This window comes from Rhamphochromis longiceps, linkage group LG15 (assembly GCF_057381845.1).
Source record: "Rhamphochromis longiceps isolate RC_006_pf linkage group LG15, R_longiceps_female_GT1.1, whole genome shotgun sequence".
Classification (NCBI taxonomy): domain Eukaryota; kingdom Metazoa; phylum Chordata; class Actinopteri; order Cichliformes; family Cichlidae; genus Rhamphochromis; species Rhamphochromis longiceps.
The window spans coordinates 8,028,655-8,048,692 of NC_140571.1; the positions used below are offsets into that span (position 1 = coordinate 8,028,655).

A 20,038-nucleotide genomic window follows, 5' to 3' on the forward strand; every position below is an offset into this window, starting at 1 on the left:
TTATGTCAGTTCCCGGTTTTAAATTTAAAAATTCCATCAGAATGCTGTCAGAAATTGAGCAACTACCAAAAAAATTAATGGGGTTAAATCTATGAACAGTATAATGATGTTATTATTGAATACTGACTTTGTAGGTTGAAGAACTGTGATTATGGGCTTTATGGAGTTCTATTTATAACACTTTATATTTTTACTATAACAATAATATAAAATATCAACAATTTACAAACTAGTGCAAAAATGAGTACTTTTCTGTCTTCTTAACATAAACCAACAAAGGAATACCAAAAAAGAAGGTTCCTCTGCTCTGTAGCTTGTGCAACTTTTTGAAGATATTTAGATTATGCACTAAAAAAAAAAGAGTCTAGTAACTCTTAACCAGCTCACCTGAAAGCACAAACATTAACACTAAGCTTGGTATGGCATAGCATGGCCTGGTTGGGCGTCAGAAACATAAGTGAGTGGCATAGGCCCTAAGCTGGCATAGCCAGGTGGTCAATTTAATGTATGGACCATCAGTCTCTAGTCTAGTCACTCGCATTAGAACATGTAGGCAGGGAGGGAGGGAGAAAACATACTGTCAACCTCAGGTGCAAATAATGCATTGCCAATTATGTCTCTGGGTCGTAACAAGAGGAGAGGCAGTCCTTCAAGCCTTGGCACCCACTATACTCTAACATAGCTTCATAGCTTCATGCTCAAGCAACAGCGGTATGTTTGCAAACTGTAATAAATGTTATGCCGTACCTGTCAGGCACTTAGTAATTACCTCAAACCTTGTCGTGCCCTTAAACATCTATGTTGCACTGTACACTGCTTTTAGGGTGGATGTTGACAGTCCTCAATAAAATGGGTAGAAGGCAGGTTTTTCAAGGAAAGGCAGTCCTTTGCTTAACTTTTATGCTCTTTACCTATAGACCATTTCTTTTAGTGTTGTTTTGTATGCTGACATATGAAATACATTAGCTAACATGTCAAAGCATAAAAATTTACTTTAACAGTATATAAGACAAAAACTTTAACCCATAAAACCCTGCTCAGGTTGGTGCTGTGACCTGCAATAATAGTGTTAATAATGGTATTTTTGCTTGTGTATTTTCATGCTTGAAAAATGAAAGTTTTTTACAATTTGTTCAAGTTGATTTAAATATAAGCCTTTTAATAAAGGAATATTTCTTTAGTTTTATGTGTACTGAACTAAGTCCTCTTAGTCACTTAACCAACAACAAGCTATTATAGATTTGTTCAGTTCATTTAAAAGGATGCCATAAATTGTAAAATGATAAAATGTACTGAAGACGGCATATGGGGCTCATTTCATTGGAATATTATGTTTACCCCTGAAGAATTATTGTTCAGCATTTAGGGTATTCGTTCTAAAATTATCTACAGTATTACCTTCAAGTGTGATGAAAGCCGTGCATATTTAACAGACCACAGCTGAACACTTTGATGCTGGAATATTTATTTAGTGGGATCTTATAGCTTAAGGAAAGACTGTGACATATGGTGAAAACTGTTTCACAGGCGTTTATGGAGCTTTGTTTCTTTGCTTCTTCTCTGCGTGCATGTTTGCATGGTCCTCATTGTGTTTTGTGTGTGTCTCCCCATTAATGGAGTGAAAGCAGTCTCATGCAAGTGACTCTTTCATCTGTCTACCCCCTCAAACACACTCGCATACATATATAGTTTCTCTTTCTAAAGCAGTAAACGTCAACTGGACTCGTCTGCTGCGGTATTTTATACTTCATCTCCATTTCTATCCTCTGAGAACTGTATGTGTTTTTGCCCATGAGGTTTCTGACAATCTTTTTTTTGCTTTGCTATTGATGTGGTCCTATCTCTTTCTCACACACTGGCACTCTTCCTGTCTTTTTTCCCCTCCTATTTTATTATCATATGCTGATAGCAGAGTTAGAATGCATTGCAATTTTTCAATTTGCAAAGCGAGAACCTTTTGGACTACACAACACTGTTTTTGGCAAACTACAACCAACTCTGATTACTGTTAGTCTTTTTCAAAAAGGTGAAAGCAGTTTTTTTTTTCAGCTTTAGGAAGATTTACAAGGTATGACATTTCAGTACACATCAATGGGCTTACTGAGTGTATCACAGGCTACATAACTTTCTGCACCGACTCCATTGTTCCAGCTCAGACTGTTCATTGTTACCCAAATAACAAGCCGTGGGTGACTAAGGACATCAAAGCCCTCCTCAACAACAAGAAGAAGGCTTTCAGAGGGGGCAACAAAGAGGAAGTGAGGAAGATCCAGGTGTTACTAAAGGACAAGATCAGAGAGGCTAAGGACAATTACAGGAGGAAGCTGGAGTGGAAACTCCAGCAGAACAGCATGAGAGAGGTGTGGAGGGGCATGAAGACCATCACTGGATTCAGGCCAACCAACAGCAGGGGAGCTGAGGGAGGTGAGAATAGAGCCGACGAGTTGAATCTGTTTTTCAATAGGTTCGACACCACAGTGTCTGCTCCCACCCCCACAACCTCACCTGCAGTCAGCCTGGAATCCAGAGCCACACCACTGTGCCAGCCTCTCTCTTCACATGTTGCCTCCTGTGAGATTCCTGACACCCCTCCCCCACCCATCACCTTCACTCAATACCAGGTTGAGATGCAAATGAGGAGACTTCACTCAGGCAAGTCTGCTGGACCAGACGGAGTGAGTCCCCTTGTCCTCAAGACCTGTGCCCCCCAGCTGTGTGGAGTCTTTCATAAACTGTTTATGCTGAGTCTGAGTCTGCAGAGGGTCCCGGTGATGTGGAAGACATCATGCCTCGTCCCTGTACCAAAGACGCCTCGTCCCAGTGGCCCCCAGGATTACAGGCCCGTGGCACTGACCTCCCACATCATGAAGACCCTGGAAAGGCTCATCCTGGACCAGCTGCGACCCATAGTAAGACCACATCTGGATCCCCTTCAGTTCGCTTATCAGCCTTGTCTCGGAACAGAGGACGCCATCATCTACCTGCTCAATCGTGTCTACACCCATCTGGACCAGCCGGCGAGCACTGTGAGGGTCATGTTTTTTGACTTTTCCAGTGCTTTCAACACCATCAGGCCGACCCTCCTGGGTGATAAGTTAGCAGCGATGCAGGTGGATGCTTCTCTGGTGTCCTGGATTGTTGATTACCTGACAGGAAGACCACAATATGTACGTCTCCCACAGTGTGTGTCTGACAAGGTGATTAGCAACACAGGGGCACCACAGGGGACTGTCCTCTCCCCCTTCCTCTTCACCCTCTACACCACAGACTTCAGCCACTGCACAGAGACCTGCCATCTTCAGAAGTTTTCTGATGACTCTGCGGTGGTTGGATGCATCAGCAGGGATGATGAGACAGAGTACCGGGCTGTGGTCGACTCATTTGTCACGTGGTGTGAGCAGAATCATCTGCAGCTCAACGTGGCAAAGACCAAGGAACTGATCGTGGACTTCAGGAAGACCAGGAAACACTTGACCCCTGTTTCAATCCAGGGGGTCAGTGTTGACATTGTGGAGGACTATAAATACCTTGGAGTACACATTGACAATAAACTGGACTGGGCTAAAAACACCACAGCACTTTACAGGAAGGGCCAGAGTCGTCTCTATTTTTTGAGGCGACTGAGGTCCTTCAACATCTGCCAGAAAATGCTGAGGATTTTCTATGAATCTGTTGTGGCCAGTGCGATCCTCTATGCTGTTGCATGCTGGGGGAGCAGGCTGAGGGTCGCAGATGCCAACAGACTTAATAAACTGATCCGTAAGGCCAGCAATGTTGTGGGGATGGAGCTGGACTCCCTCAAGGTGGTGTCGGAGAGGCGGATGCTGTCCAAGATAAAGACAATGTTGGATAACACCTCCCACCCACTCCATGACATGTTGGTCAGTCACAGGAGCTCGTTCAGTGAGAGACTGAGATTACCGAAAAGCACCACTGAACGACACAGGAAATCATTCCTGCCTGTGGCCATCTCCCTGTACAACGCATCCACTTAACACACTGTTTGCTGCTACAACTACACATGTTTCTTTTCCAAATATTTATTTATAAGTGACTTATGTATGTATGTATGTATATATTGTACTATTCTTAGTTAGCGTATTGTCTGTCTTGTCTTAATGTTGGTTTAAAATGGAGCACTGTAACAAAAAATAATTTCCCCCAGGGATCAATAAAGTATTCTGATTCTGATTCTGATTTCAGTCAATCTTTCTAACTCATGTAATGCTGTGTAAGCTTTTAGACGAGACCAAGAGAAGACTGCTGTAGATTTGAAAGGAAAATGTTTTTCCCATCTCCCTTAAAGCAGGAATTTTACCACTCAGCAGTGCAGCATGTTGATATGTAAGGCTCTCCTTGGCTGTTTTGTCTTCATTTCATAATGTGTCAGATATTCTTCTTGTAAAACAATGCAGACTTTTAAACTTTCAGTTATACTGATAAGTCATGTGAACAACTAAATAAACCCTAACTGCTTCCAAAAAAGGAACGTCTCATATATTATACAGCCCTTACTTATCATTTTAAAGTTTAAAGTTTATGACAATACAATTAGAAAAAATGTTAAAAATGTCCTTTGGACAGATGAGAAGAAATGTCAAACCAAGCACAGCACAAACGCCTCATACCAACTGCTGAGCTCGGAGGTGCAGGCTCATGATTTGTTTGGGGTTTTTTGTTTTTTCAGCAGCTGCACGTGAGGACCTTGCAGTCACTGACTTGCCTGTGCCAGAGTATTCTAGAGTAAAGTTTGAGGTTTTCTGTCCCACAGTTAAAGATTGGCCCAAACTGGGTCATGCAACAGGATAATGATCCCAAGCAGAGCAGTAAATCTAAAATCGAATGGCTGAGCTGAAAAAGAAAAAAAATGTGTGGGCCTAATATCCTCCACAATGATGTGACAGACTGAAGAAGTCATACAGAAGATGATCACTTCGTTATTGCTGCTAAAGGTGGTTCTACGAGCTACTTGATCATAGGGTGGTTCTACAAGACACAATTTGAAGATTTGCAAAAAGAATTCCAGATTTTTGATTTATCCATCATTGTTTACTGTTATGCAACGTTAAATACACTCAGGCAGAAGGTCAGAAGGCAGCAGAATTTGTGGCTATATTTTATATAGGTTTTTCCCTTTGCATGTTAGTGATTTAGCATATTTGTATTTTCGCTTACAGTGTTTCTGTCTGGGTTTCCAGAGCCAAGTCACGATTTCCAATACAGATAGTGTGTGTTATTAATAGAGACTGTGTTATCCTGGGGACCTGAATATTACTGCCATTCCCGCAGTTTTTCAGATGTTGGTGAACGCCTCATTTCTATCTCCCTGTCCCTACTTTTTTTAAACATGCTGGCTTCGAAATCATAATCATTTTAAAAAAGAGCCTCATTGTTTCTGTTTCAGTTTTTAGCGTTTTGTACAAAGTGTTTCTAAATCAATGATTTGTCTTGAAACTTCATAGCAAACATTAGTAGATGGAGATGGGCATTTTGCAGTGTCCCATTGCAATTGCATATCAAGACACACACAAGCAGTTTCAGTTCTTCATCCTGCTGAAAAGGCTGACAGAGGGTAATAAACCAGCTACTGGTAACTGCTCATTGTCATGTTTCATTTACTTCCACCTCCCCCTGTCTGCTTTCTTCATTTCCATGCTTTCTTCTTGTTCTCTATGTTCATGTATATCTTTTTGTTAGCACCGTGGCTACCTCCAGGCATAGTGGGCGAGCAGTTTAGCATGCTGTTGTCATAATTTAACAGCAGCGTTGGCTGTGCCAGCAGAAAAGAATTGGTTTTTTATACTTAAAATTACACGCAGTTTGTACTTTCACCCTGTGCAACCATTTCTCTCTGTCGGTATTATGGCATATCATATTGTTTGCTGATCTCTCAGTGGGAGCGGCTGCAAGTGGTTTACAAGAACTGAAGTCTTAATTTCTGTTTTTTTCCACACTTACTCAATTTGGTTTTAAGGGAAATGTGTGGTAGAAATTTTTTCTACACCTTATCTGTAATATATAGTATTTCCATGTGATTATTTAAAAGAAATTAAAAAAGAGCAATCCATACCATTTCTAACATACGTTTTACTGCCTAAAGTGTCTTTTGCTGCCTCTTCTTTATTGCTAAACAACTAAAGCTTTTTCAAGCACTGCTGGTTAAAGCTGCTGTTTTCGGTTGATTTGTTTTATTTTCACACAATAGAGAAATATTGCACAGTGGATATGGTATGGTATTTTTTCCTGATAACCTATAGCACTTTATGTTTTCCTTGGCTTTAAAAATAAACCATTGTTTCTGCAGCACTGAGGTAGTTCTATGAACATAGTAATGATTCCCACTTATGTGACACCTGATAAACACAACATTAAGGCCATTCCCCGTGCTTTTCTTTTATCACGCTTACTAAAGCCACATACACAGTACTTAGGATGGAAAAATCAATGCCTGACCTGCTGTTGCTGTGCTATGATTGGTTCTGTCTTGAGGGGGAAAAAAGTAAAAAAAAATAGTTACTTTACAGATGTTGTTATCCATACAGGAGATCAGTGCTTGATTTAAAAAAAAAAAAAAAAATTTACATAAAAAAAAAAAAAGACTTTTTAGATAGTAGGAATGTGGTGTGTGGGTATTTGCAGCCTTTGTATGCACACAGGAGATTTACAACTCCACCACTGGGAATGACACAGATCCACACACCACCTCACATCTGCAAAAAACACAATATGTTTATTAGTTTCACATGGCAACTAATTTGGTCAAAATCTTTGATGAAATAAAACAAAAAAATCTCAGCATTGATTTGTAATTGCGGTTTGAGTTTGGCTGTGGGCTGTGATTTGATACGTGACTTATAAATATGAAAACGTCCGACATATTCTCTGAACAACTTAAGATGAGAGGGGTGCACAACAACGCAAGATTATTGTATTAACAAGTATGTTGAGGTTAAAGACAGTATCACGAAGTTTACCCTTTTTAACTTATGACGAGTAAACCTAGTCTAAAGCAGGTTATGTTTAGAATTTCTGTTTAAAATCACATCTTTAAAAAAAAACACACATTTCAATGACTACTTTGATTTTTCATTCTCTACTGAGAGAATATGTTTTATTCTTGCAACATGGTGAGCCGCAGCTTAAAGAGGCATACTGTAAAGTTGGTCCACAGCAGAATTCAAGTTTATTTGATCCAGAAATTATATTTTCATATTCATCCTATATATCAGATCTATTTTATACAGATGAAATTAAACCTAATAGACCAGAGATTACAAAACTTTACAATGTCTTCACCTTTTAAATTTTTTTTATGACAGTGACTAAAGTAGGTTGCAGTTGATTGGCCAGTTTTTTGCCAAAAAATAGAGCTGACAAGTCAAATGTCCCGTTTAACTGAAGCAGATAGCTTGGGTTGACAAAGACAGCTTGATAACCAGTGTCGTGATTCGTTTTATCTCTGACTGAGATTTTAGGTTTTGCCAGGCCAGCTAACACAAAGAAAGTCTGGCTATTTAAAACTTGCTTAGTAGTACACATCTCATAAAAGCCTGCAAATGAGTCAGAGTCAGATTTAGGGTGAGTAACGTGGGGGCTACAGAGATTTAGGAAACTAATTCTGAAGAAAATCTGGGAGGAATTAGCAAAATGTGCTATTTTGAAAGCAAAAGAAAAGAGTGACGAAAGAATTTTCACTGCAGGCAAGCTGGTTTTAAATAATTGTCAAAAAACATAAACTTGATTATTACAGAGCTACCTGCGGGTAATTAAAATGCTTTATTTTGAGCACACCTGATGAATTACTGTTTCCAGGCATTACAGTATTTTGGTGCAACACCTTTGGCAAAGAAGAATAAATATAATTTGGAACAAGGACAAGGATCCTCGAGGCTTCGCTGCATGGTAATAAGGGGAAGAATAATCAGAACAAACACAATAGGGCTCCGGCTGCTTTGCTCCATGTAGGGTCTTAATTATCACATGCTATGTTGCCTTGCTGTCTAAAAGCATCAATATTAGAATGGGCAAAGGGTGGGAAGACGTGGAACGCAGATTGAAAGTATCTGACAGTGCTAAACAGTTTTTAAATAGTAAAGAAATTTTGATGTACATCATATTTACATTGGTTTATTTCCCTCGCTAATATATTTCATGGCATCTGCTAACAGTTTCACTCCCCCCTCCCTCTTCCGTTTGCCCTCCTGCACTCTGTTCATTGTACAACGCCACAGAGGAAATGTTGGTTTTAATCACTAGGCATAATTAATTGACATCCTTCCTTGTTAAGAAAATAAAAGCCTCAGAGCCACAAAGTAATTGACAGAGTTAATTTGGGGGACAACTGTAGGTGAGTTTTGACGTGTGTGTGAGTGGGCAAGTGAGACGATGCAATCTGATAGCCTTTTGTATGCGAAAGAGTTTCTATTTGGATGCATCTGGGTGCACTCACCGTTTATCATTTTTCCATTCCAGGGGGAACATATAATCAGAATATTATCGGGGAATCCCAAGGTCTCACATACCCTTGAATTTTCATAGATAATGAATAAATGTGTCCATAAAACTTTAAAAAGGCATCAATAGTTAGAAAATGTTCAGTATTCATAATGCATTAAAGCAGTAATAATGATGAACAAGCTCTGGGTTGCGGTTTACATTCAGGGATGGATTTGAGAGCTTTAGATTGCAGTGAGAGCTTTTTACAGGTAGATAAGATTCCATTTCTGTTTCCCAAGTGACCTCCATTTCCAGAAGGTCCAGAGCTTAAGCTTTACTCATTTATTGCTCCATCCTCCATCACAAGGCAATTGACTACAACACTGGGCGTGTATCTGTTATGCTGCCAGTGGTTTAGTGCATGATTAGACATTTATAACATGTCTCAGAAGAACTTTAGTCGATTGCCACGACTTTTGCTGTTTATAACAGCATTGTGCAGTAAAAATATGTTTCTGTATATTTTTGAGGTTGATTTTTCCATTGAAGCATATTTTCGAATGATTCTGGGTTCATTTTTCCCCCCCCCTTGGCTGTATATGAGTGCTTTAGAGCTAGATGTCAGCCAATAAACGAGTGGGATCTGTGCCGTGTGCATGGATTTAAAACCATTATACAAGTAAAGTATCGCTAGGAATAGAATACAAATCCAGTCGTATAAATGTGAGCGCTCCACCAAGGCTGACACCGTTCCCCGAGTCTGGCTGCTAGTGATGCATGTGTGTGCGTACATGTGTTTGTGTGTGTGACACAGCCTGTCTTGCAGCAGCCTTGCTTTGGCAGGTCATAGTTTTCCCCTCAGAAATCAGCCGCTCTCTGAACTGTTAAATCACACTAGAAGCCAACCTTTGAGAAGAAAATTAATTACTTTCCCTCCTCTCCCCCTCCTCTCATTTCTTCCATATTATCCCTCCCTCATTCCTTTTCATTCTCTTTTCTCACATTCTTTCCCCTCAGTCGTTTTTTCTTTTTTCAAATAAAGTTGGCCACAGGTGACTTTTTTTTTTTTTCTTCTTTTGGAAAATAACAATGAAATGTGCCATTACTCTTAAAAGCCTTATTCTTTCCATTTGCTGGCTTTGTAGCTTTGATGGAGCTCTAGATTGACTGCGTGTGACTGTGCAGTTCATTTGCATCTTGCTTTGGCAGGAATATCGTGCCCGCAATCTTTAGTGAAATCATTATGTTGTCAAGTTTGTTGAGAGCTTTCTTAATTTGAAATCAATGAAATGGGCTCTATCCATTTTTGCGTATGGTGTGTAGTGGAAATAGCCCGCGTACCCGATGACTAAGATGAGCGTCTCAGTGGATGATGCTGGCATTCGCTGTTATGTTTATCATCAACGACACACATAAGGCAGAATTTTAATAGAAACAGGCATGCTCGATGTTCAGTGTCCTGGGTAAAGCTTGCAGTCAATGTTCTCGAAGCTACCATTTTGTTTTCATTCCAAATTGATTTGCCTTCCTCACAACCCGGTTTCTCTTTTTACCTTTTTCTCAGATCCAGATAGAGGATGTGGAGAATGAAGAAAAACGATACAGCCTTTTCCAGGAGCTTTTGGAAGCGGCGCAGAAGTGGGAAGACTTTCAGTTGCTCATTCTTCTCCTCCAAGCATGGCCACCTATGATGAAAGAGGAAGTGTAAGACAAACGTCCATCTTATTTCGTGTTAATGATTTAACAGTGATGATTTAACAGGACAGTGCTGTCATGGCTTCTATAAAGACTGATTATCAGTTTAAAAAAAAAGTTAAGTATTGTAAGTGTTTAAAAACAGCTGTGGAGTAGTGAAGACTTATATGCTGAACCTTATCTTTGACAGAGCCAGGCTAGCTGCGCATCCTTCCAGTAAACTATGTGAGCTCTGCTGTTGGCTCTTGTCTAAAGTTCAGTGGACTGAATATGAGACAGAGCAGAATTAACTGTCAGCAAGAAAAGAAAAAAGCCTCAAAGTATTTTTTTGAGCACATCTATTGTGGTTGTTACATACTTTTTAAATGTTTTTTAAGCGTTTTTATAGTTTTTAAGGCTGTATTCGTGTTTTGCAAAAATCTTGTATCTAATTTCTTTATATTTTTCTTCCTAGTTGACTTTCTTATGATTTTAATGTGGTCCTGAGCAGTATTTCTCTAGGTTTTCTGAAGTTCTTCAGAAAGTTTGGAGCTTTTCTTTGGATGTTGGCTCTTTATCCACACATTCTCAGTCCAGTCCATGCACCTGACAATTTTCAAAAGAATGTTTTTATTTTTTTAAATATATATATATATATATATATATATATATATATATATATATATATATATATATATATATATATATATATATATATACACACACAGAAAGGGATTGGCAAGAATACCAGAGGCGCAAAACACCAGCTACTGGTAGACAGAACAATCAGCCGAGACTGCAAGACCAGACTGACCAACCTGTGCACTGCCTGGATTGATTACAAGAAGGCCTATGACTCAATGCCCCACAGCTGGATACTGGAATGCCTAGAATTGTACAAGATCAATGGGACCCTAAGAGCCTTCATCAGGAACTCAATGGGGATGTGGCGTACAACACTAGAGGCTAACTCCAAGCCCATAGCACAAGTCACCATCAGGTGCGGGATCTACCAAGGAGATGCTCTGTCCCCACTGCTGTTCTGCATAGGCCTGAACCCCCTCAGTGAGATCATTAACAAGACTGGCTACGGATACCGACTACGGAACGAAGCAGTTGTCAGCCACCTCCTGTACATGGATGACATCAAGCTGTATGCCAAGAGTGAACGAGACATCGATTCACTGATCCACACTACCAGGCTATACAGCAATGACATTGGAATGTCGTTCGGACTGGAGAAGTGTAGCCGGATGGTAACAAAGAGAGGGAAGGTAGTCAGAACTGAGGGGATTGAACTACCAGAAGGCAACATTGCAGACATAGAGGACAGTTACAAGTACCTGGGGATCCCGCAGGCAAATGGGAACCATGAAGAGGCCGCTAGAAAAGCTGCAACCACCAAGTACCTGCAGAGGGTCAGGCAAGTCCTGAGGAGTCAGCTGAATGGTAAGAACAAGATCCGGGCCATCAACACGTACGCCCTGCCCGTGATCAGGTACCCTGCTGGGGTAATAGGCTGGCCAAAGGAGGAGATAGAAGCCACTGACATAAAGACAAGAAAGCTCCTTACCATGCATGGAGGGTTTCACCCCAAGTCCAGCACCCTGAGGCTGTACGCTAAGCGAAAGGAAGGGGGCCGGGGATTGGTGAGTGTCAGCACCACAGTCCAGGATGAGACAACGAACATCCAAGAATACATTGGGAAGATGGCCCCAACTGACCGAGTGCTCAGTGAATACCTCAGGCAGCAGAAACCCAAGAAAGAGGAGGGAGACGAGGAACCATCATGGAAGGACAGGCCCCTGCACGGTATGTACCACCGGCAGATAGAGGAGGTGGCTGATATCCAGAAATCCTACCAGTGGCTGGACAAAGCTGGACTGAAAGACAGCACAGAGGCACTAATCATGGCAGCACAAGAACAAGCTCTGAGCACAAGATCCATAGAGGCTGGGGTCTATCACACCAGGCAAGACCCCAGGTGCAGGCTGTGTAAAGATGCCCCAGAGACAATCCAGCACATAACAGCAGGGTGCAAGATGCTAGCAGGCAAGGCATACATGGAACGCCATAACCAAGTGGCCGGCATAGTGTACAGGAACATCTGTGCCGAGTATAACCTGGAAGTCCCGAGGTCAAAATGGGAGATGCCCCCAAGGGTGGTGGAGAATGACCGAGCTAAGATCCTGTGGGACTTCCAGATACAGACGGACAAAATGGTGGTGGCTAACCAACCGGACATAGTGGTGGTAGACAAACAGAAGAAGACGGCCGTAGTGATCGATGTAGCGGTTCCGAATGACAGCAATATCAGGAAGAAGGAACACGAGAAGCTGGAGAAATACCAAGGGCTCAGAGAAGAGCTCGAGAGGATGTGGAGGGTGAAGGTAATGGTGGTCCCCGTGGTAATCGGAGCACTAGGTGCGGTGACTCCCAAGCTAGGCGAGTGGCTCCAGCAGATCCCGGGAACAACATCGGAGATCTCTGTCCAGAAGAGCGCAGTCCTGGGAACAGCTAAGATACTGCGCAGGACCCTCAATCTCCCAGGCCTCTGGTAGAGGACCCGAGCTTGAAGGATAAACCGCCCGCAGGGGCGTGCTGGGTGTTTTTATATAGTTAAGCCATTTAACCTGCTGATCATTCAAGGGATGAACAGACAATCCAAAATTATCAACTGAAATTGTCTTTTATGTGTGAGCACATAACTGCACCTAATTCTCAATTTTCTAGTAAAATATAAAGAAGCAAGAAGTGAGTGGGTCGAGACTTTTGCACAGTACTGTGTGAAAGTTTATTTCCCCCTGTTTGTAATTATATCTGAAATATCACTATGTGCCCAGAAATACCAAAGAGGCAATTTCTAGGAAAATATTTTATAAATATAAAACATAAATATCCAATAATGCAGTGTATTAGTGTAGCATATAATGGTGCTGGGTGGAGTAACTCTTCCTTTTAAGTGTTTAAATATATGGTGCTTCATGGCAATACATACGTCTTTTCAATTTGTTCATCATTACTTGCTACATATTAAATAAGGTTGAGTTACCATGGTAACATGTCTCCAGAAGGCAATATGACTCTTAGGAAGGCACGTGAATGGACTAATTAGTGGAGTTATAATGTGTTGACAATAGTATTCATATTCCATACATGATGCGTGGTATGGGATTTCTCACAATGCCATGTTGTTAGCCTTATTATTCACACGTTCATATGTACTGAATTTAAACTCAAACATGTAAATATTTCATTGTCTGTGGTTTGGAGGTAGTAATTAAAATATCCCATTGATGCTGACTGTGTGGAGAATACTATTAGTGTCGCGGCTCATATGGTGTCAATTAATTTTCTCTCATTTTTGTCGCCTCTCTCTGCTGGTGCCCTCTCAGCATCTTCAGTGAATTTAAAGTTAAAAATATAAGTGCTGTTTCTCTGCTTTGGGTCAAAGCAGCCACTTAAAGTGAGTGATTCTGTGTGTTTTGTTGCTTCACAAACACCCATAGACACTTTTTAAAATGTAGTTTCTTTATTAGATTTGTTGCTTTGGGAAATGGGAACGCATGAGGACACGGACATTTTAATGGGCAACTTCTATGGACTGCCTTTGCATTTTACTAAGAGCTGGCGGTGCCTTTTATCTCCTAGATGCTGTGTACATAGACTTTTAGACTCGGAAATCACAGAGCCTCGGGCTCTGTCCTTCTTGCACCAGCTGATGTCTTATGAGCCACAGTAAGGGTTGGCTATATTATCAATAAACCCTTATGATGTGATTGCTCTTCCCCTGCTCCATTGTTCTCAATTAAAAGCGAGCCGTTCTCTGAGGACCACAGAGACAAACTGGTTAATGTTCCTTGGATTTTATCCTTCCAGCTCAATCAAAGCAAGGTTCTTTTGCAGTAGTTGTAATACACTCGTGATAACTTGAAACTTTATTTATAAATGTGTGTATATTTTATAAGTGTGTGTAGGATCAGTCCAACTGCGCCTTCACAGTTAACTAAAAGTGAAAAACTAGTTCATGCATTTATTACTTCTCACATACAAGGTCTTAAATAATCAGGCCCCATCTTATCTTAATGACCTTGTAGTACCATATCACCCTATTAGAGCACTTCGCGCTCGCTCTGCAGGCCCACTTGTTGTTCCTAGAGTATTTAAAAGTAGAATGGGAGGGAGAGCCTTCAGTTTTCAGGCCCCTCTTCTGTGGAACCAGCTTCCAGTTTGGATTCAGGAGACAGACACTATCTCTACTTTCAAGATTAGGCTTCAAACTTTCCTTTTTGCTAAAGCATATAGTTAGGGCTGGACCTCCCTTAGTTATGCTGCAATAGACATAGGCTGCCGGGGGATTCCTATGATGCATTGAGTTTTTCCTTTCCAGTCACCTTTCTCACTCACTATGAGTTAATAGACCTCTCTGCATTGAATCATATCTGTTATTAACCTCTGTCTCTCTTCCACAGCATGTCTTTTATCCTGTCTTCCTTCTCTCACCCCAACCGGTCGCAGCAGATGGCTGCCCCTCCCTGAGCCTGGTTCTGCCGGAGGTTTCTTCCTGTTAAAAGGGAGTTTTTCCTTCCCACTGTCGCCAAAGTGCTTGCTCATAGGGGGTCATATGATTGTTGGGTTTTTCTCTGTATCTATGAAGCGCCTTGAGACGACTTATGTTGTGATTTGGCGCTATATAAATAAAATTGAATTGAATTGAATTAAATCTATTGACTCAAGGTGCCAGTAAGAGTAGCAGCAGGATTATAGTATCACATTAGTGACACAGCCTTATATACAGTGACAAATGTAAGCGCATAAGTAGCATGCTTAATACTTTAGTTTAAAAGTAAAAATAAGTAAAGTAACCAGGATGCTTTATCTTGGATAGAGCTTTTATACAGGTTGTTTATGTCATGGTCCTGGGTGAGTGACCCAGTGTTTTGTAGCTGTTTCATTTCATTTCTTGATTATTTGGTATTTAGGGTTGTCACTGTTAATATTTTTGGTTCTGTTCTAGTAATTCTTTTTCTCAGTTTTTGTATTTTGAGCTCCTTCTGTTCTGTGTGACTGTGCCTGCCCTGGTCCCACGTCTCCGTGTTTCCTCCCTGTTGCCATGTCTGATGTCTTAGTGTTAAGCTCGTGTCTGTGCATACCTGTTATATTTCCTGTTTTACTTTGAAGGTCCTTGTCTTATGTGAATGTGTCTGGCTTTGCTTCCCTAGTCTCGTTAGCCCTGATTTCTCCCAGCTGTGTTTCCCTCCTGTCTCCTATTCCCTGATTACTCCACTGTGTATATAAGCCCTGTGTTTTCTTCTGCTTGCTGCTGCTTCGTCTGTGTTGTCTCCCCCAAGTCTCTCTGTGTTGTCTCCCTGTGTAACCTCTGTGAGTTTCTCCTTCTGTGCATTCAGGTTTCAGTTCAGTTTCATTAGTTTTCCCAGTTTAGAGTTTCCTTAGTTTCTGCATATGTCATCTCCGCTCCTGTTGTGTTCTCCACTCAGCTCGCTCTCATCACAACCTCGGCCTGCATTTGGGTCCTTACCTCACCTCCACACAGCTTGCCTCGTCAGCCATGACAGTTTATAGCCCTCATTTTCTCCATGTAACGACATCAGTCATTTCCATTCAGCATTTGCTCCTTCTATCATATAAAATGCAGCTAACACGTGCTCCAGCGATACTCAGCTTGGTCCATTTTTGACTTCTGGGCTGCTAGTATTAATGCTTCACGTGCCTTCATAACCTGGTTGTACCCAACAGTTTGTTTTTGCCTCAACTAGTAAAACGAACTTGATGTTTTTAGCTGTAAAGCGAGCAGTTTTCTTGCATATTGTACAAGTGTTGCCTAAGCATTCTACTTTAGAGGTTGTTGAAGTAGCTCCCTTTTTACTAAATCATCATTGGAGGCTGACACGGCTCTCACTCTTAAACATGCTTATCTTGTTGTTGTGCTCGCACGGCGAAGCTATATCATTAATATTTTAATATGAAACTATTTAATTACACAAAAAATTTATACCGGTATCACGCACGCTACGATATGGTCAGTCTTCAGTTTAAACTTGGGAAGTGTCATAACCCCAGTTATGACAAATGTTTCAGCGAAATAAGAGTAAAAGCTTTCATTTCCACCACAGCTGGAGGACTGTGGAAATTAGGCACGTAAGCCCATTGTTGTTCAAGATTGAATGGATCCAGTGAATTAATTCAGATGTTTGATGATTATCTGTTTATGCTCAGTCGCGTTAAAAACAAGCGGCAGGTTAACAGCGTGTTAACACGTGCGTTCCTTTTTAAATATCTCTTTTTCTAAAGAAGGCAGTAAGCATTATCCACCTCTCATTCTCGTAGTGCGCCTGTTGACTTCGGTTTTATATAAATGGAGCTGTACAGTGTTTGATCAGCAGCTGTCTTCCAGTACAGCAAACTTTGACTCCACAGTAGTTTCATCTGCTGAAAAGCAGGTAAAGCTTCTGAGTCTCTTGGAAAGATCTGACTGTGGAAATAGGCAATTACTGTAGATACAAACTGGTGAAGAATAGATTTTTATTTTATTTTTCATCTGGACTCTTTTGTCTGTCAGTTTGAGTCATCTTCAAGCTCATGGTGTCCATAAAGTACAAAAGAGGATAAAGTTGGTTGTGGGAGATGAAAACAGTTTCCACCAGAAGAACATATTTTTTTTTTAGCTATTGGCAATTTAATGGACAAAATGAAAAACATTATTCAACAGTCCATTCATAATGGACACCAGGGATGTCATTAGATGTGTTGAGACTGATGTAAAAAGCCAACACACACACACACACACACACACACACACACACACACACACACACACACACACACACACACACACACACACACACACACACACATATATACATATTCAGTAGAGAAGCACTAGAAGAGATTAGGGGTTTGTTCAACTCTGCTGCTTCAAGGTCACCCCAATTTCCAATGAAACTCCACTGCTTTTGTGAGCCTGATAGCTACAGTCGGACCTCTGTGACAGTCAGCTATAATCATTTGTTTTAACCACAGACTGTTTTATCTGTTGTCTTGTTGCATCTGTCTTGTACATTCAAATGTGAGCGTAAAATCAGCCTGTACATATGTCTTTTTGTTTTTTCTCATTTGTTTTGGCATCCATACTTTGTTAATTTGCTACAACATGAATAAACAGCAACTGCGCTGTAATGTACTTACTCCAAGCCCGAAATTCTGCTCAGAGCCACATCTGCTCTGCATATTTTGTTCTTTCTTTCTTTTTGGTGCAGTGATGGCTACACGTGGAGCTCATAATTTGGAACACAAAACTCAGAATAGCTTAACCTTCAAACGCCTCATTTTAGATGCTGACTGCATGAGGACTTTATCTCTGTGCAGAACACATGGTTAACCTTAACTACTTGTCTGACTCAGCACTTAATCCTGGTCGGGATGGAAGTGTGCCATTGTGTGTGTGTGTGTGTGTGCGTGTGCGTGTGCGTGCCAGTATGAGGATTTGCTTCAGTGAGACCATAAGAGGCTGTTTTGGGAGCCATACTGAGTGTTGCATCTGAAAAGCTTCTCCTTTAGTCTGTCCACATAAACTGAGTCATGATTCAAAGCACGAATGGAGGCTGGCTGTGACTCACACTGCACCCTTTGACAGATTTGGCGAGCACACAGATGCTCAAAAAGTCGCATGCAGCAGTACCTTCCTGTCCCCTGGAAAAGTACAGAAAGCAGTAGCGTGCCAGCAGCACAAGCGGATTCTGTTTGTTCCCATGGCCGTATCATCCAAAGGTGAAGCAGCTCGTCTGGACAAGACACCCCGGAAGTGGGATGGAGAGCTGCCTCTTCAGCTAACAGACAGACACAGGAGCCCTGCTGTTCTCCCTGCTGTCTCTTTATCGCGCTCTGTCTCTTTATTTTGACGGGCCTTTCCATCGTTCGCTGACACTCGGTTCTTTTGCAGAGATGCTCACACACTCACAAGCCTACTTAAGAAAATGCTTAACCTCCTAATCTGACTCTAGAGTTTCTGCTTCCCATCATACGACCAAAGATCGGTCCGAATGCAAAACATTATCATTTGATACAAAGCGCATATTCATATCAGATTCCTCATGATCTCCTCTTCCTTTGCTCTCCCCTCAATATTTAATGCACTGCTTGTCATTTTAATCACATACACAACTTCCAGCAGCACTGGCGTGTCAACATGTATTTTCGAAGCACTCGAAGTGCCTCTACTTTTCTAACAAGTTCAAAATTTATTTATTTTTCTCCATACATTGTATTAATATTTACAACCTCACCAGGACTCAGAAATGTGCTTTGATTCCCCTCGTGTAGCCTGATGCAGATATAATGAGGCTTTGGTTTTGCATTAGACTACAACCTCCGCAGCCACTAAAATTAATAACTGTTGGCAGTTACAGAGGCACTAATATGACTCTGTGCCATGCTAAGGGTAATAGTAATAAAATTAATTACTTCAACAGGGTCAATGCATCAGTCGTGGCATATTTAAACCGATAATGAGTTGTTCCATGGTTTTTGATTTTCGTCTTCCATGCCCCCGTGTATTGATAAAGATCCATGAAGGTTACACCGGTGTTTGCCGGCTTTGGCTGAGGGCGCGCATGTGCTCTAGAGGTGCTAGCAAAGGTCTTAAGAGCTAATGAAAGATTGTGTAAATAGTGTGATGCCTGTCACTGGCATTAACACAGAGGTGAGGGAAAATATAGCGTGCAGGTGTTTAATATTAATTGCACGAGAATATGTACTTAGATGTTAGTGTTGGAATGAATTTGTTTAACTTTAGGCTTCTTGATCACCTTCTCTGCTTTCTTAACAGCCTGAGATTTGAATGGAAGTTGATGCTGTTATTTTTGCGCATTTTTGTACACTTTGGTGTATACGCAGTGATCATCTGCCAGTTGCTGTCTCACAGTATTACCATTTGGTCACATGGGGGTATGTACATAGGAATGGATGAAAAGCACTAGAGTAATTTTACATGTTGCACTTTTGTTCTTTTCCAACTTTTCTTGACATAAAGACACCATCAAAGGCAGCTGTTTTCCCTGTGTACTGTTTACCAGTGCATTTCCTCTTTATGTCAATCAGAGAGGACAAAGAAGCTCAACACAACTCTACACACAGGCACACATTTGTAAGTCTTTGTTTCTCTCTTGTCTGCAGGGCAGAGTCAGAGCATAACCCCTGGGTGGTGCTAACCTCAGCCTTACTGACCCGCTGCAAGGGATCAGAGGTCAAAACAGACCTGGGTCAGCAGGTTGTCACCATGGTGAGATCTCTCTATAACAGCAAACACAAGCTCCCTGTGCAGGTAATCAGATAATACTCTGTATTTTTTGTTTGTGAACGTCTAGCCTTTTCTTTGTTGCAGTAAACTTGAAAGTGTGTTAAAGCAGTAAATCTTTATTTATTTCAGGAAAATTAAATTGATATGGAAATACATTCACCAAAGTACTGCATAAGAGTCCTCTTACTCACCTGTACCTCTGCATAAAATGAAAATAACAGCAAAAGAAAATTCATTTTTTATTTAATGCCAGCAACACCTTTCGCTCCAGTTAAACAAGGGCATGTTTACCACTGCGTTGCATCATCTTTTCTTTTAATAACACATAAAAAGCATTTGGAAACTGAGGATACTATTGTAGTGTTGAAAGTGAACTTTTTTCCTCCCATTCTTGCTTGCTGTGGGAGTTCTCTTCTTAACAGATCAGGCTTCTTTTGTCATATTATTTTTATTCAGCTTCAAAGTGTGCCAAATGTTGTCAGTGCTTGAAAGACCTGGATTGCAGACAGGCCATTTCAGCACTTGCGGCTTTTTGAATTCACAGCTGCAGAAGTATGTATGGGAGTGTCTTGCTGAAACAAGCAAGAACATCTGAAAGGCAGTATATGTAGA

General features: G+C 41.1%; 1 protein-coding gene across 1 annotated transcript in view; it reads left to right on the top strand.

The window, feature by feature from the left end:
* The window catches only part of nbas (NBAS subunit of NRZ tethering complex), a 181,506-nt gene that overhangs the window by 144,972 nt on the left and 16,496 nt on the right, over window positions 1-20,038 (top strand). The window contains exons 50-51 of the mRNA XM_085383241.1: window positions 10,001-10,140; window positions 19,303-19,450. Of these exons, the coding sequence (XP_085239367.1) occupies window positions 10,001-10,140; window positions 19,303-19,450 (288 nt within the window). The remainder of the gene's footprint in view (window positions 1-10,000; window positions 10,141-19,302; window positions 19,451-20,038) is intronic.